The following is a 19,275-nucleotide window of genomic DNA, read 5'->3' as shown; positions in this document are numbered from 1 at the left end:
AAAACGAAATGGAATGACGAGTAGCGGAGTACCAAATGTTAAAAATTCCATTTAATGAAACATGTTTTCATAAATCAATACATTTGAGAAAAATGTCCATGATAAGTCCTGATAGTCATAATATTAATTAGAATAAAGTAACAACAAACCTCTCATTGCTCGACAGAGCGACAAGTAGTGGGACAACCGAATCATAAAAATCGGACGTAGTAAAACATTGTATAACAACAATGGTGAAAAACATTAAATGTGTTTAAAATTATAGTAATGACAGAGCTGTTTTCTTACGGACTCTTCATCAAAAGAATTTGACTTGAAATTGCCAGATGTTTAAAAAAAAAAGTGATTTGGTAAAATTGTTCACAATACATATTTACAATATTTATTAAAACTAACGACAATCAGTGCTGTCCTCAACGGTATTCGTAAAAGCAAAATGTAACGCTAATCGTGTAGTAAAATGTTTTCATTCATGAATTGGAGTAAAAACAGCAGCAATGCATTGCAACTTTTATAGAAACAACGAAACGACAATTGGCGCTTTTGAAATCAAAACATAAAAGTAGTATCATCCTTAACAGCGGTCATATCGATGTAATCGAGCATCGATCTGACTTTGGTGCATCCGTGCAGTACATTTGTTAGAACAAAGTAATGACAATTGGCCCAAAAGTAAATGTGCATGACATGCATTTATAAGCAACATATCTTTCACAACATGTACATTTGTTGAGCATTTTTGTTTGTGATACTTCTGGGCCACCGTAACATTGTCCTCACTTCTCGATAAATTGCCTTTTTGTTTCGCTTTTGAAGCCAAACTTTTCCCCAAGGAAAGCACACAGGCTTAGCGACACACACACAAACCCACTCACACGTGCACGTTCAGCCGCTGCTGCATTAAATTTGGCTGACACGCTGACTGTGTGTGTGTGTGTCGCTAATGGACGCCCCTCCCCGGCAATAGAACCCGACGTTCCGGCCAACAGAGACGCTTCTTTTGACACATATACTGTAGACGCTAAACAGCCCTGGCCCAATGGAAACAGTCTGTTCTTCTTTTTGTGTTCTATTTTTTTAATGGTATGACAGAAAGAAAAAAAAAACACACACACACAAACTGTAACTTTAAAAAAGAATGGAAACAAAAACGTCTTCAGGACGCGACTATTATTTTTTTGGGGTTATGTCTTTAGAATGCCAACTTGTCTGGACGTTTCACAGGACAATTCCAAATGTTATTTTATTGGAATTCTTGTTGATTGCAGTCTATTGGATAGCACTGTAGAGCATACAACTTTATGGATAAAAAAATGGAAAAAAAAAAAAAAGAATGAAAAAAGTGTTTTTATATGCAATGGATTAAATAAAAGCATGGGTTGATTCTGCCTAATCTAATCGTTGTTACAACTTTTACTTTCTCTAATAGGGCTGTACTAGATGTGTATATATATATATATATATATATATATATATATATATATATATATATTTAACTTGTTGATTGCGATGTACGCAATGGTCACATCGCAGGGTCTGCTGCGATGTTGGTGTACTGTAATAAACAATCAATTGTAATATTCAAAGTGACCAGCAGAGGGACCTGTTCGGACATGCTCATAGAAAGAATGTATACCTGCTGCATTTCCTATTTCGCTCCTCAGAATGAAACTAGGCAAGCACGTGGTAGCTGCGTGAGTGCGCGAGGTGCGTTCAGGGACACTGCGTAAATGCGATTGAATGTGTTCTTTTGTAATACAGGACATCATTGTAAAAATGGATTACTAGGAAAAGTATTTGTATCAGCATGCTTTCGTTAAAACACTGTAGGATCACACTGTGGTAATAAGTCATTCATTTTGTTTTGTAATATGAGAGTAGATCAATTATTTTGTTAATATTCTGTAGTCAGCCAGAGCTGCGAGGAATGCAAAGTTATCAATGTCCTTTCACCATCGTTCCTGTCGTACTGTGTTGTGTGTTTTTGTTTGGACAAGGACAAAAGTCCTGTTTATCTTTTAATTCCTAATTTTAAAAAACACACACACAATTCAAGCAAAACGTTTGACCGGTGAATTTAGTTCAAATTTTAGAATTATGAACGATGAACTGAAGTAGTTCATTTTTGGAACGATGAACTGAACTTTGAACTAGTTTGCATAGAAAATGAACTTTCCCAACATATTGCAGGTTTAAAAAAAAAAAAAAAAAAAATACCATGTAATTTTTTGGCCAATATCGTGCAACCCTATCCTCTATATAGTCAAGTTTAACTGTCTTCTTGGTGCTCATTTAAAAACAATTACACATTACACTTTTTTTCAATAAAATTATATTTTTTTTAATAAGTTACACTATTTTAAAATAATACACTATCAAATTAAATTAATCTTTTTTCACAAATGACATTTGTTTAAAAAAAAAAGGAAATTTCACATCAAATTTTCAAAAAAGCATTTTAAATTAATGACACTATCCATTTTTAAATAAATTATACTATGAGAATAAAAAAACAAAACCTTTTTACAAATAAATTTACACATTTTATAAAATATAAAATATTCTAAAATATAAAATATTTTATAAAATAGTCATGTTAAAAACAAACGATCAATAATATATATATATATATATTTAGAATTTTTTTTTAATTGATTTTAAAACAAATTTTATGAATTGATGCAGTGTAAAGATTCTCAGTCAAAAATATATTAACTGTTCATAAATTTTGTGTTTCAGCAACAAATATATATCTGCAAGTAGCTATGCATGCAGTACTGCTTAACTGTTTTAATAATATTATGTGTATTACCATTATCAATAAATTGTTACTGAGCAAATTTACACGTTCAGCAGGTTCCAAAATGCAAATTGCAAGCACACGAAAGGAAGAGCTGTGTTGCGGCTCATCACTAGGTGGCGTTGGAGATTTGGCACTGAAATTGGAGGCCCAGTCAAAGATGTTCTGACACCACAAAGCAAATGAACACACGGCAACATAGAGTTGATTTTATTTCCTACCATCTCAAACACAACCTTCTCGCATATCCAGTCACTATTATGCAAATCACCCTGCTCCAAAATGGATATTTTCACTTGAGATCGACATTTATGTCTTATTTCATGGCATCAACCGCAAACAACATCACACAAACTCTGTCACACACACACAGACACACAAGATCTAATTGATCCCTTTACGACAACACTGCAGTTTGACATGATTGACATGTAGCGGGGACACCATCTCCTTTTTTTTCTTACAAAAATGTTTACATAAACAATATGGCACACACACACACACGTACACACTGCAGTCATAGTGATGGAGAGACTATTTACAGGCTTTTTAAAGCCATAAAATATTGCACTTATTGGCCCATTTGCACGTCACGGCGAGCGCCGCAAGCATGCTTTTTTTTTTAATCTGTTAACGTAGCATTAATATATATTTATATATACACTTATTTTATTTATACTGGGATATAAATCTACTTTCAAGGTCATGCATTTTCCTGCTGTTATTTCGTTGACGACACAACAAACAAACGAAGCTAAAGGGAGTGTTTTTTTTTTTTGTTTTTTTTTTTTTTTTATACTTTTCTTTTGGCACAAATATTTCCATGATTGCAAGTGTTCCAACAGAACCAAAAAGGCCAAGGATATTCAAATAAGCTACAATTGGACACAGCTCACTGTTGCAGTGCCCTCGGCGCCCACTAGTAGGAGCTGTTGCTCTATTAGCGTGCTGACTCCCAAAGGAAACTATGGCTGTCAATTCCCCTCCATCCATACACGTTAAATAGTACATTTACTTCCTGTGCTGTGTCACAGTTGTGAGATCAAAAACGCCAACGCACGTCTTGTCTTTTTAAGCTGAACGCGTGATTGGCTTTTTTTGTTTGTTTTCAGTGCGATGCGGAAGCTCGTGTAAAAGGGCCTCGCTGGAGGACGAATAAATAAATAACAAATAAAAACAGGACTGAGGCCGTGTCGGAGATGCTAAAAGGCCACTTTTTTTTTTTAACACCTTAAAATCCCCTCAAAAGTTCATTCACAAACACACACACAAGCTCCTCAAGGAGCGCCCTATTTGGCATCCTAAGATTTAAAGGGGACATATTATGGAGATTTCACTGAAACCACAGCTTGAAATACATTAACATCGTTATCATCGTTAGCGTCTGATAACTAGCGCATACTCCAATGTTTGACTAAGTTGTTGACCAGTACACTGATTGACAAAGTCGAATTCCACGGCTTGGTGGTCAAGTGCTGCCTCCGTGAGTGAAAATGCAATCAAATGTTTAGTTTTGTTGTTTAAGCTGGTAACACTGAGTAGCCGTTGCGATGCCCTAGCTCCGCCCGTAGTCATCATGATAGTTTAAAAAAATACAAATAAAATCTGGATTCGGAATCTGCATGAGGCCGATGAAGTGCTGCCTTCACAGGTGAAAATTCAGTCGAAATTCACTAATTTCGACTAAATATAGCAACAAACTTGATAAATTGGCAACACTGAGTAGCAGCGCACTTCATCACAACACCCTAGTTTCAACCCCCGGTCATCATGGTAACGAAAGCCATACTCCACATTTGCATAAGAGAGGCCCCCCCCCCCCCCCCAAAAATGATATTAAGTATTCAGTAATATGAAGTGTGCTGTATTTATTTGTCCTTTGTGTATTTTGACAGAAGAATGTCAGAAAGTAATTTATTAAGAGAGCCAGGAACTGTTTAAGATTGTGAAAGCATTTGCATAATATGTCTCCTTTAAATAAAAGTTACACAACATAATCACTAAGGTTTTAGGTTTAGTTTGGATGCTTCACAACGAAGTGGACTACAAACATGGAGGTTAGCGACGGTGTCGCTAGGTGCACATCCTGTAACTTCTTATTTGCTCGTGTTAGAAGGTGACAAAGGTTAGGCGCTAGTACGACAGCATTTTAGTAACTCTACCACTAAACGGTCCAGATGGCGAGGGGAGAGGCGTTTGGGGGCGGTGGGACGACATAAACACGTTGCAGGAAGTAGAACTAACAGTTGCAGGCGGGCTGCTGGAGGGGCGGAGCACTGTCCGTCAGTTTGGCGGTGGGCGCTCCTGCGGTGACGGCCGGGTCGCCGTCCAAGCTGTCGGACATCTTGTCGCAAATGAGGTCCACGAGGCGCTCGAAGGTCTGCTTGACGTTGATGTTGTCCTTGGCGCTGGTCTCGAAGAACTCAAATCCTTTGTTGGAGCATTTCACGAGAAATTGGTACATTAGCATTTAGCGTTAGCGTTTCCTTGACACACGCTTTTGCAACCAACAAATACAGGTCGATACTGTATAGTTGATACCCGTGTATTTTTAGCATTTAGCATTAGCATTTCTTACGCACACGTTCTTTAATATCTCCTGTACCCAATAAATATATACAGCTAGAATAGTCCTTATAATGTTTTAGTGCTCTATCGCAACATTAGCATTCAGCATTAGCATTTCCTCATGTGCTTTTGTTTTATTAGCATTTTGCATCAGCATTTTCTGACTCACACTTTTCGACATATGTGCTGTTACCCAAAAAATAAATACATATAGATAAATATAGTTTTCTGTATATAGTATGTAGTCCTTATACTCTTTTAGTGCTTTAGCATGAGCATTTCCTGACAAAACATTTTCTGCAATTTCTACTGTAACCAGCAAATATCAATAACGTTCATATATAGTGTCTACACCGGTATTGCTTTAGTGTTGTAACATTGCATTAGCATTTACCATTAGCATTTTCTTACACGCACACATACAGTGCTGTAACCAATAAATACGGATTAAGATAGTATACTCTTTCTACTGTTTTAGTGCTTTAGTGTTTCATTGGCATTTAGTATTAGCATTTGCTGCAGGCACACTTCCTGCAATATCTGCTGCGAGAAATACACACAAATATAGTTTCTATAGTCTTCATACTGTTTTATTGTTTGTGTTACATTATCCTTTAGCATTACCTTATACACACATTCTGTGATAGCTGCTCTCACCAGTAAATACAGATCAATATATACTTTCTATAGTCTTATCCTGGTTTAGTTTTTTAAAGTTACCTACATACTTAGCATTTCTTTACAGACTTTCTGTGATATCTGCTGTGACCAACAAATACAATTATATAGTCTTTATACCGTTTTATTGTTTCAGGTTTACATTAGCGTTTGTTTTATTTGCATTTCCTCACGCAGACTTTCTGTGATATTCGCTGTAACCAATACATACAAATGAATATAGTATATTATTTATACTCTTTTAGTGCTTTCTTGTTAAAGTACCATTTTGCATTAGCTAACTCACACACTTGCTGTGCTATCCGCCGTAGATACATATTTTATGTAGTCTTTACACTGTTTTTATATTACATTAGCATTTCCTGACATACGTTTTCTGCATCTGTTTTAACCAATAAATTCAGATAAATCTAGCTGATAGTACAACTCACACCTATTTTGTAGTTTAGTTCACAGTGCACCACCCAAATAAGGTTTTTCTCACACTTACCCAGCTGTTCCGCCAACAGCCTGCCGCTATCCACTGACACCACTCGTTCCTCTCCCATATCACATTTATTACCAGCCAGCACCACTTGTGCATTATCCCACGAGTATGTTTTTATCTGGGTCGACCTGAACATAACAACACAAGAACACGCTTCGGTCAAACCACAAAGACAAGTTGTATTTGGGTCACCAGATTGCGCAGAATCCTTTCAGCACTAACAGAGAATGGACAGGTTGTAAAGTTGCTCCGCCATTTGGACGGGTCATAAGTCGAGATTGCATCATCGTTTGTTGGTCAGTTTCTTGTGTGAATCACTGCTGGTAGGGAAAGGAAAGTGGGTCAAGTGCTGTTCTGGGCTGAAGTCATGCACTCATTTGTAGGTTCATTGTTTTTTTTTGTCGTTATCACGACTTCTGCAAACATTGAGGCTAATTTGCATTTCATATTGTCTTTGCGGACATGCTACAAGTCGAGATGTTTACAGTGGAGAAGGATGCTAGTCAATAAGGTGGGTTAGATAATCGGGGCGAATTTGAGCATTTTGCCTCCCTTCAGATCAAAGTCAGCAAAGGTTCGATTATCAATAGAGCTCTAAGATTATCCTGAGCGATTATCCTGTGGTGTGGGCTGTGTTGTGCATTTTCTTCCCTCCCTAATCTGAATTTCTTTCATAAAGTGTCTCCCAACTCATTCACCACAGTAAAAATGACGACAGGAAGAGTTTACAACCGAAATTTAGTTACTAGATAAGCAACTGTCACGATTGTCTGTGACGATGTGTGTGTTGGTCATCTTGAGTTCAGCACACACTTGCCGATATTTCCCTCAGCATGTGTGGGGTTGCTCACATCTTAAAACATTTTTGAATGCTAATTTTATTCTCAACTCTAAAACCTTGACACAATGGAACATCAATTCCAGGGTCAAACGATCACCATCATAAAATCATGTTTAGTTTTCTTCTTTTTTTTTTTTTTTTTTTTTTTTAAAACCAGTTTCCAAACTGCCATACGGGTGTAAGGGAAAGTCAATGACTGCCTAATAAAACTAAAATAAATTAAAATTGGAGAGGGAACTGTGAAACTGTCACCTCGTGGTGTTCTATAGGTATTGCTATAAATTACTGTTGTATAATAAGTGTTTATATGTCAGCATCTACTTCGTAAAATTAATTTGGGTATGTCATTGATATTTATTTACTTATATTTCTTGGTTTACTTCACTAAGGAAGCATTTTCTTTCCCCTGAAAACTTTAGTTGAACTCCAAAATTGTACCGCTTTCGGAGGCTTTGACATCAGCGGTTCCACTGTACTTGATCGTTAAAAGGCCCCGCAGCCAAACAATGCGTCAGTGGGTGTGTGTGTGTGTGTGTGTGTGCACAACAGTCCCTGTGACTCAGTCAGGCGCATTGAGAGAAAGAGCTTAAGGAGCAAATATCTCCTGTGGTGCTGCAGCCCGACTGAAAAGTAGGCCAGCGAACACACTGCGGCCTCCGACAAACCGGAGAGCGAGAGAGCGACCGAGGCGGCCCGACGTGCTGTGTATGTGTTCGTAGAGCTGTGTAAGATGAAACTCACTTAGAAAAAGCATCTGTGTGCATGAAATGGAGCGGCGGCACTAGACTAAGAATATGTGCATGTCACAGAGAGGATGTGAAGACTTCACACGGTTAAATTCAGGAGCAGCTGAGGAAAGAACGGTTGCCATGGTGATCCTTTTCTTTTTTTGCTTGATGTCACACAGTGCAATGGAAGATGGGAGGAGAGGGTGCAGACTGTATTACTATATGAAATCCAATGTAATGTACTAAAAGAAGGGAATGTAATACATAGTAAATCACAAAAGAATGCGGCAGTTCAGTCATGTTTGAGTATTTTATGTTTAGTCTTGGGCTCACGTTTGGTTGAAAACCATCTCAAGAGGTCGAGTAAAGAAGTACTGGTCGCCAGCCAGTCGTAGGACACATAGAGACAAACACTAACAGTCACACAAATGGACAATTTAAAGTCTTCAATGAACCCAACACGGATGTTTTTGGAACGTGGGAGGCACCCGGAGTACCCCGTTAAAAAAAAAAAAAAAAACATGCAAGCACAAGGAGTACATGCAAACTCCACACAGGAAGTTATCTTATTATTTTATTTTATTTATATTTAATGAATTAGTTATTTTATTATATTAATTATCATTACAAGTTATCGAATCTTAGAACTCAGAAGCAGATGTGCTAACCACTACTCTACCGTGCTGCCTTTTTCCCATCCCATTAAAAAAATAAAAATAAAAAATATCTAAAATATACAATGAATTGATTTACTGATTTTTAGTTTTCTTGTCCATTGCGTGTTTGCATGTGCAATACAATTGTTCCTCCGAAATCATGTGTATAGATTACAGAACATAGAATAATCCAATAGGCCAGTGGAACCCCTAATGTTTAACACTTCAGCTTCAGCCTAGTTGTCGATGTTATGCTGTTTGAAACTGAAAACAAGTAACCACACGTATGGTCATGCCGTAGTTGTTCTACTTTCAATATACTGTAAGTCCTTTGCTGTTAGCTCGGAATTGAAAGAATGCCAGGTGCTTTATTTATTTATTAGTCAGCTGTTAACATTGGAGTGAAAGAGTACCAGGGCACAACGTGCTTCATTTCACTGGAATGTACATTGTACTTTCTACATGAATATGACAAATAAACTAAAGTTGCTGAAGTGAGCTTCACATCTCCAAACTCCTTTTTAAACAGAGATCAGACATATTAAACTTTTAAGAACAGTACAATACATGTGCAGTTAATCTTTAAAACTGTTCATTTTTTTCAAGTATTTTTTAAGATGTTAGTGTAAAACGTTTGAGAATCACTAGTCCCAAAGTGTTTTTTGTTTGGTTTTAATAGGCAGCACAGTGACCCAGCGATATAGTATATACTGTAAATCTTTATCCCATGGTTTCTAATCTCAGTTCTGGGGTTCCTGTGTGGAGTTTGCATGTTGCCCCCGCACTTGCGTGGGTTTTTCTCTGGGTACTCTGGCTGCCTCCCACATCCCAAAACATGCAATTTAGGTTAATTCAAGACTAAAGCTTTTCCACAAGTGTGAATGTGTGTGTAAATGGTTGTTTGCCTTGCAATTGACTAGCGGCCAATCCAGGGTGTAGCCCGCTTCTCGCCCAAAGTCAGCTCATTCTCAAACCAGATGAGCACAAGTGCTATCGAGAACGGATGCAGGGATGTTTTTATTAGCCATTTGTCTTGATCGTATGTTTTAGGTCCATTAAGGTGTCTTTGTGATTTAATATGGTTAGTTCTCTCTCCCCAATCTGAGGTTAAGACATTATTACTGTTTACGAGGAAGTGTCACATGCCCAGCGCAGAATGACCACCCAGAAACCTGGTTTCTAAAGATGGTTGAATATGGCCCAATTTAGACACTGACACAACACTACTTGAGAGCTCTTGAAGTCTATTGCGCCTACATACACATCAAGCCCGCTTAAGTACTGTGGCTATTTCTGTCTTAAATTTTCCAACAAGATGATAGCCCGAAAATGAAAGACGAGATAACAGTGACTTACCAGTCCTGCACGGCGCCGAAGGATTCCTCGTTGGTGATGTCATACATGAGGATGAAGCCCATGGCGCCGCGGTAGTAGGCCGTGGTGATGGTCCTGTAACGTTCCTGGCCTGCTGTGTCCTACACACACACACACACACACACACACACACACACACACACACACACACACACACACACACACAGAAGCATGCACGCTCTGTTCACTGTCATGTGCATACACGACTGTCGACACCGTGACAATCTGATTACAAGAGCGCATGAACCACATAGGATGCAAACAAACTGCTAACAAAACGAGATAGGAAACTAGTAAAAAGTACTTGTTGTGTAGCTGGTAGAAAATCTGCTGAGAGGAAAATCAGAACACAAAATGCAAAATCACCATGGAAACGAATGCCCGCCATTGCACCTTTTTGCACGGAAATCTCAATGAAAATGCTAATGATGACGCTTTGATGTTCTTGATTGTATTAGAGGAGGACGTGTGGGCTAGTGCTATTTGTTTACTCCTCAACCTGTTTATCCATGAGTTACATAACGACAACACGAGGCCTGCCGTTTGCGCTGGGCAGTTTGTTCCGCCCACAGCAAAGTGTGTATTGCGGGTCGCGTCTGTCTGTGAATCATGATGGAGGACATTTTTTTGGCTGCTCCACTTGGCGCCGCTTAAACACGCTTTGCTCTCCGTCGGCGTGCGCATAGCTATGACCACGGTGCGCTCGCTGTAGCTGGAGGCCTACTCTGACCTTCACTCTGCAGACATTGTGCTTGCCGACACACGCGCACACACACACAGCGGCGACCTTTTAACCGCTTACAATGACACGCACAAAAACACACACACACTCAGGCTGTTTAAAAAGCGCCATAGACAATTGTTTCTGTTGCTAGATTGTACAAGATGGTACCACTGGTTTTCCCTGAGATTCATTCGAGAATAGCTGAGTGCACTTCTCCAGTGATTTTTTTTTTCTCTCATTTAAAAAATGAGCATGACTGGAATAAAAAAAAAAACAGCAACAACTGCTGAGTTGTGCAAATCAGAGCTCAATGAAAAGCTGGGCTTGACGCTCACAGGAAATCAATGCAAACAGCTGACACCATCAAGTGGAGAACGAGTGGGCGGAGTTATTTATTTTTAAGGGTAATGTTGTAAGATGAGTTTGCAATGATATTAAACGGTTATGGGCTCATTCGAGGACTTTAATTGTCATACCAACATACATTTACACATGGTATGGCACCAAACTTGACACTCAAGGTCCCACATTAGCCCAATAAATCTCAATTCTTGTGAAATTTAACTACAACAAGACATAAGATCAAATAAGAAGGAAGAAGAGAAAAAATCCAAGTGCCAGAGGCTGGAGTTGCACATAGTTTGGACTACGGTATATTTATGGTTGAAACTATTAATATAGAAAATTACAGGAATGTAGCCATCATTTCAAAAGTAGGTGGGGCAAACTGTTCAGGAATAAGACAAATGTTATGAGCAAATGATCATCCTCTACCATTCAACTACTCCTCTCCATAGTGGCCAAAAATCTACAATAAATTAGACAAGACAAGGATGTATACAGTGCCAGTCACAATTTGAATTATGAAAATCCTCTGAAGCCCACCAAAACCTCAATAGCCTAGACAAGGGTCAATAATTCCCAAATATATGTTCGTTTGTTTTTTTTATCACCACAATAAGCATATGTGAACATGGGGAAGTAAAAAGGCAAATAATAAGCAGTCCAACGTGCTCATTCTGAACATAAATGTGAACATGGTTTCAGCCAATAATTTAAATGTTGAAATATAGTATGAAAAACAAAAAATGATCAGTAAAGTACACAAGTACGTTTACAAGCGTAAATGTGGTTTCAGCAAACAATTAAAATATTGAAATATACAGTACAGTGTTCCCTCGTTTTTCACAGTTAATGGGGACCAGAACCCCCCGCGAAAGGTGAAAACCCGCGAAGTAGGATTTGATTTGCCCCCCTGGGAATTTTCATGGATGTGTATGTGGGTACCAGAATGTTTAAAATATGTAAAAAGTATTTATACTTTACACATTTGAGACAAAGATTACAACAGTACACATATTTACTGAAATCTTTAATTTTAAAACCTTATACAGTAATTAACATTTATTGTACTGTAATTAATTTCTTGATGTACCGCACTGTAGATTCATTCACGCCATAATGGCGTGCCACAGATGCATAACTTCTGCCCTCTTTGATCAAATCTAAAAGTTTCACTTTTTCACAGGGGCACAACGCTTCGGCGGCATTGTAAGGGCTTGCTTAACTAATCAGAAAAATGATCGCTTCAACAAAAAAAGTTATTGCGAACACAACAGCGTGGACGAGACTGGCGAGACACAACGAGAGAAGATGCTGGGTGAGGCTTCGATGATGCGCAGCCAATCAGCTCACGGGATAAAGCCACTCGTGCTCTCATTGGTCGATGTCGCGCCTTGTATGAGTGCCCGTACAGTACGGGCATGTACAAAGCCTCTGAGTCAACTCATGTCTTTGTTTGGCATGCAGGGAAACCTTCTCTCACGCGCATCAACATGAAACAACACGTCTTTCCGCAATATGGCTGCCGATATGGCTGTATTTATTTTTTTTTAATGAATATTTTGGAAAAACCCGCGAAGAACTGAAGCCGCAAAACGTGAAGCGCGAAGTGGCGAGGGAGCACTGTAGTATAAAAAACAAAATATGATCATTAAAGTACACAAGTGCTCTTTCTATTGTAGTATGGAAGTTTGAAAAATACAGTATGCGCAAAGCAGTGAACACAAATTTTGAGCAGAAACTAATCATGTTTACGTCTCTGTATTAAAATACTATATATAGCAAGCAAGCTATGATACTGTAATGTATTGATACAAGCTATGATACTGTAATGTATTTTTTGCAGGCTGCTTATTTTTTTAACTCTGCCGGTGTTACAAAGGAATTGAATTGTTTTAATGCTTATAAAAGTGGGGGGAGGGCAGATTCAGAAAGTGGGGAGTGTGCCCCCTTCATTTACTCATAAGCAATCATAAACATTTTTTGGGGGTGTCAGTCACCTTCAGTTTTTCACTATTCCCAGCCGGGCTCGGTCCCTATCAGAATCAGAATCATCTTTATTTGCCAAATATGTCAAAAACACACATGGAATTTGTCTCCTATGACTTGTGCTGAATCATAAATCCAATGAGTCGCTATCATCTGGCAACCATTACGTTCACGAGACGCTTACTGCAAGTACCGGCTCAGTCTGAGTCCAATTAGAAGACATCTGGTCAGTTCCTTGAAAGCAAAGAGGACACTTAATAGCAATGAAACAGCACACATCCCGACACTACGCTGTTGAAAGCTAATTTAATGTCAGGGGTTGGCTAATTGCTGCAAAATAGTCTAACGAGAACAAGAGAATACAATCGCGACAGGAATGTTAAGCTCTGGTGTGAAGGTGAAAAGAGGGAAGAGAAAGAAGGTGACAGAGAAAGAATGGCACAATGTGCTTCTGCAACTCTTAATTAAAAAGCTTCAGATCATCTTCACTCCCAGACACACACGCGCACACACACAAACACACACACACGGGTAGGTGTCAGTGTGTGTTCTTCCCCTCCCGCTGGGCACCAAGCTAACACTTACTGGTCTCCTCTCAGAAATGTTCAGACTTCCATCTGCCTCCCCATTTACAATGAATGGCAAAGCACAAAGACAAAATGCTTGATACCCGGAGATTACTTCTTTTTTTTAAATCAACAACAGAGCGGATGTGCCACACCCTGCTGGATATTTTTACAGGATTTTCTTCCCATTTTATCCTGTTTCGAGTCACTGGGAAAACATAGCCAGTCTCAACTGACTACGGATCTTTTTAAAAATGGGGAACAATGTCCATGCATATCAAGCCTGATACACCATGACTGTAGCATGACCCTAAAGTGCGGTTCACACGTATGTATCATGTGTGCTACTTTGATTTTTCCACTTAATCCATTTACAGATCATCAAAAATGTCATCTCTCAAATCGTAAGTCATGCGCGATCAAACCTGACGCGGCCCACAGACGAGAATTATTTTTAATTAACTTGGGGAGGATGTGCAATAATTGATCCTCGTATTGCAAGCCAAATGAATGAAATCCTTTCCTGTTCACGTAGCTGAATTGGTTGTGTGATGGTACTTGAATTGAAATGTGCGTGCAATCTATGGCTCCAACTATATTTTTGGGAAGCCCTTGTTTAATTTCATTCTGTTGGTGATGTTTGTATGGGAACTGGATGTAAATTGGGTCCAGAGAAATATTTGCATCCGACACTGCCGGCATGATTTGGCTTAGTGTTGGTTGCAAAATGCCGCATAGTATGTCTTAAATCTCCCGCTAAAAAGTCCCAGTGGCCACAAATCCCAGGGATGATAGGCGCTGGATGTGTTCCATATGTAGTTTCACTGTTCTACCACAAGGTTCTGTGTGTACACACGGTCAGAGCTGTGTGTAAATTTTCGCACTTTACGAATCCCGTATTTTGTGTGGGAATATTATTGTTTGCACGTTTCACACACAATTCTGTGTGTACGCACGACTGATAAATGAGGCACCTGACCTTTCAAAGAAATCTTTTGGTTGATTGATGAAGATAAGAACAGAGGACGCAAGATAAGATCAGATACAAAGGGCTGTGTGAGGTGTCGCCTTTAACGCTTATGCCAAGAGCTTTAAAAAACGCCACCTTTTTTGGTTGATTAAAATCAATGGGTACAATCCCGACCATGATAAGGCACGACTGGGGGATGGGGGGTTTGTTCAAAGCTTGAACATTTCGTACCCATATCTGCAGCTTGATCCTCTTGTCGTTTTTGTACACCGTCTTCACTTTGAAGTCGATGCCCACTGTGCTGACGAAGGCCGAGGTGAAGGCGTCGTCGGCGTAGCGGAACAGGAAGGACGTCTTTCCCACGCTGCTGTTGCCGATGATCAACAGCTTGAACATGTAGTCGAAGTTTTGGTCACCGCCCTCGCCCTTGCCTTTCGCATCCTGAGTGGCAGCCATCTGCAACGACAGTGAAAAGAGGATGAGATGGTAGCTATTTAAGGAGGTACTCAGCATGAAACATCATGAGAAGGCTAGAAAGGGACTACATTTTTAGGCGTGATATGACTTTACTCTTCAGTCTTACGCCATCTACCAGGGAATGGCCTGGTAGCAAACAGATGGACAAACACAAATCATTTTTGCAAGCAGTTCAACCTTGGCACATGTCTGAGTGTCATTCGAGTTAAATATAATACTTTTTTTTTAGGCCCGCTGCCTGCAACTAGCTTTCATGACAGCTGACGGTCCGGCCATTAGTTTTGCTGCAATACGAAATTTGAATTGCAATCAAAAATGCAATGTTGTATCGCAAGAACTTTTCATAACAAACATTTACGGGAACGAAGCGAGATCCAGCCAGCTGCCACCAAGCTGTAACAATACAGTATATACAATATATATTTTATCTGGAAGTATTTTAACTTAACTATATCTGGAATTTCATATGTACCGATGGCTAAAAAGCGAAGCATGAAGAGTCTCTGTCACCGGAATACACCATTGCAGTGTATGAAGGGGGAAATTAATGCAAATAGTCTTTTTAAATTAAACAAAAAAAATTATTACCCCTTTCCGGGCTACAGCTGCTACAGCAATCTGCTTCTTCCTTGACAATCACACCATGTTGTTTGTGGTTCAATAAAAGTAAAATAAAAAATACAGTTCAGTACATGCAGCCAGATCAGTTGCATTCTGCTACGTTTTTCAGTGTGCTGTAACTAGTATTTGTACTAAACCTCTGGTCCACCTCACGGTGGACGACTGGTTAGCACATATGCCTCACAGTTCTGAGCACCGGGGTCCAAATCCCGGCCCCGCCTGTGTGGCGTTTGCATGTTCTCCCCGTGCCTGTGTGAGTTTTCTCCGGGCACTCCGGTTTCCTCCCACATCCCAAAAAGATGCATGGTCGGTTGATCGAAGTTGCCCACAGGTGTGAATGTGTGCGCGAATGGTTGTTTGTTTATATGTGCCCTACGATTGGCTGGCGACCAGTTCAGGGTGTACCCTGCCTCTCACCCGAAGATGGCTGGGATGGGCTCCAGCACGCCCGCGACCCTAGTGAGGATAAAGTGGTACGGTAAACGGATGGATACTTTTTTTTTAGCTAGTAGCGAAAAACGTTTTAGATCTTTCGTCTTAGATCGTTTTAGTTTTAGAAATTTATTTTTCCTGCGCACATCCTGCTTTCGTGCATTCACTTGTTAAACTCACTGATGTTTTCGACAAGAACATAAACATATTCCAGTAAGACAATGACTTACTTTTCTTAATATTCTAGCTTCATTTTTCTAACATGGTGCATTGTTCATTTCAATATTATTGCTTTATTTTCATAACATTCCAACTTTTTTTCCTCCCAACATTACTCTGTTACTCTATATTACGCTCTATTACTCCGAGTTCTTGCTTTGCAGAATTTGTTGAGCACAATGATCCATCACCCCAAAAATAGTATCATCTGCGTTATCACCTGGGGCACTTCCTCCCCTGCCCCTAACGCAGTGCCACCAACTAAATGTTTGACATACTGCAACTATTATAACCATCTGTCGCTACGTCTAACCTCCTCCGTTCTATGTAAGCAGCAGCCATCCACCTGAGAGGACAAACACACAGGCACAGTCATCGTTGCTCCAAGGTTAACCGTGCAGTCAAAATGCACCATATTCATTACTGTCAAACACCAGCCTTGCTATCATTTTAGAATTGAAAAATAGAGCATCCATTTAACCTGCTTCTATTTAAAAAAAAAAAAAAACACACACACACAAATATACTTGCAAGGGCACACCATAGAGGAGCTGTCATTTACACACACCTCGTGTTATAATGTATGATTAATGTTGTTAAAAAAAATGTGGTGGGAATGAAGGAGATGGAGGCTAGAGGGTTGGGGGGGGGTGTACAGGCTGATGCTAGCAATCTGTCCCCGAGGTCATTTTATGACGAATGATGAACCATTCACAGATGAGGCTACTAGACATGCTGACAAACATACCTGTCTCCAAGGCCTGGACTGGAGTGCAGTCTGTGTACAAATTGTCCTTCTTTGATTTAGGAAATGTTTGTTTTGGGGTTTTTTTCGTCTTCTTCTTCTTCCTCCTCCCCTCCGCGTCGCTCGTTGGCTGTGCTGAAGCGATTTCAGCACCAGGGAGCTGTCCCGCCACCTCCCGCCTTCTCTCTTTCCTCTCCCACCCCTCCCTCCGTCCCGCTTCTGACGTCATCTACCGCTAAGCTTGACGGGAGTTGTATTTTTCTGGCGACTCCGACGAGGAACTGCGGCCACAGCCAAAAAGCAGAGCGTTGACTACTATTCCAAGCATGCAACGCGGTACGTGCGTAAACAGCTGTGTGATTTATGATGGCGACGCGGTGAAAAGAAATGATAAATTAGATTTTTACCGCTCGCGTGTCATAAATATCGCCTCCCGACTACACGGTGGTATTTTATAGCGTGTGTCTTCCTTACCTTCCCGTACAAGTCCGTTGTGTCGTCGTTTGGATAACGAAAGCTGTACAAAAACGGAATAATACGTGATTGCATAAGCTAAAAACTACTATTATGGTGGCTTCGGCTGTCAAGTATTTGTGGGGGCCGTCCTTATGGCGCTTGAGGCCGTCTGTGATAGGACGACTGGCCGGGCGAGGTTGCTTATAGGTCGGCTGGTACGTATCTTGGTCAGTGGGTACTAGTTAGTACTAGTAGTCACTCCAGCAGCAGGTACGATAGAGTGTACTGACAAAGCTGCTTGTTTACCGTCGTTTTTAATGTTTAATATGCACATTTGTAGCGCGCTTCTGTTCACTTTTTAAAATTTTGTTGCATTTTGGCTAAGCTTACAGCCAGTCTTGGAGATCAATTGTAATAAAATATATATATAATTAATTAATACATTTGAAAAAAAAGTGACGTGCTAAATTTGTCCGGAAGAAGAACACGCTATAAAAAAGGAGCAATTGTTTACATATAAGAAGAAGGTTTTGTGGGTCCAAAAGGTACTCTGTGGCGACCTCTGCATTTTTTGCCACAACAATCGACTTGTCAAGATGAGAGCAACAGTGCTGCAACTCAGCTAATTTAACCCTTATGATAACTTATATGAGATGTAGCTACTACGACATAAAAAATAGTGCGAAAGTATGTATGCAAAGCATGTATTTTACAAACATTTTTCATTTGCCCTTAATAACTGCATACACGTATATCTCGACATAGAATCGGATGAAGTCGGTGTTGCCTTCAGGGACAGTCTGAAATCATAGGTTCCTGCTGTCTTGTCTGTCTGCATCCATTGCATTAGTCATATTGGCTGGTTTCTTATGTTTTAACTCTTATAATGGAGTGTAATGCATCTCAAACTTCTAAATCTTCTTCTTTTCCTTTGGTCTTGTCCCATTAGCGGTCGCCACAGCGTGTCATCATTTTCCATGTAAGCTTATCTCCTGCATCCTCCTCTCGAACACCAACTACCCTCATGTCTTCCCTCACGACATCCATCAACCTTCTCTTTGGTCTTCCTCAAGCTCTCTTGCCTGGCAGCTCCATCTTGATCATCCTTCTACCAATATACTCACTATTTCTCCTCTGGACTTTTTCAAATCATCGAAGTCTGCTCTCTCTAACTTTGTGTCCAAAACATCTAACCTTGGCTGTCCCTCTGATGAGCTCGTTTCTAATTTCATCCAACCTGGTCACTCCGAGCGCGAACCTCAACATCTTCATTTCCGCCACCTCCATATGCAGTCCCACCTTCACCTTAAATTTGTCTGTCACACCGACAGCCCACCTCACCGCTGTTCTGCTGCCCTCGTGCATGTCCTGTATTATTCTAACATACTTCTCTGCCACTCCAGACTTCCGCATGCAGTACCACAGTTCCTCTCTGGGTACTCTGCCATAGGCTTTCTCTAGACCTACAAAGACACAATGTAGCTCCTTCTGACCTTCTCTGTACTTTTCCATCAACATCTTGAAGGCAAATAATGCATCTGTGGTACTCTTTCTAGGCATGAAACCATACTGTTGCTCGCAAATACTCACTTCTGTCCTGAG

General features: G+C 40.0%; 1 protein-coding gene across 1 annotated transcript; it reads right to left on the bottom strand.

Annotated features, from left to right (window-relative positions):
* Positions 1-2,995: 2,995 nt before the first annotated feature.
* Positions 2,996-17,401, bottom strand: rab3c (RAB3C, member RAS oncogene family). The gene is made up of 5 exons (XM_061671882.1): positions 17,221-17,401; positions 14,955-15,179; positions 10,115-10,233; positions 6,537-6,661; positions 2,996-5,230 (listed from the first exon to the last, which is right to left on the bottom strand). Exons 2-5 carry the CDS (start codon positions 15,177-15,179, stop codon positions 5,040-5,042), a joined length of 660 nt encoding a protein of 219 aa, XP_061527866.1. The 5' UTR covers positions 17,221-17,401; the 3' UTR covers positions 2,996-5,039.
* Positions 17,402-19,275: the final 1,874 nt, after the last annotated feature.

Source organism: Phycodurus eques, chromosome 3 (assembly GCF_024500275.1).
Source record: "Phycodurus eques isolate BA_2022a chromosome 3, UOR_Pequ_1.1, whole genome shotgun sequence".
NCBI classification, from domain to species: domain Eukaryota; kingdom Metazoa; phylum Chordata; class Actinopteri; order Syngnathiformes; family Syngnathidae; genus Phycodurus; species Phycodurus eques.
The sequence above is the reverse complement of the archived record's forward strand: the minus strand, read 5'-3'. Positions and strand labels throughout refer to the sequence as shown.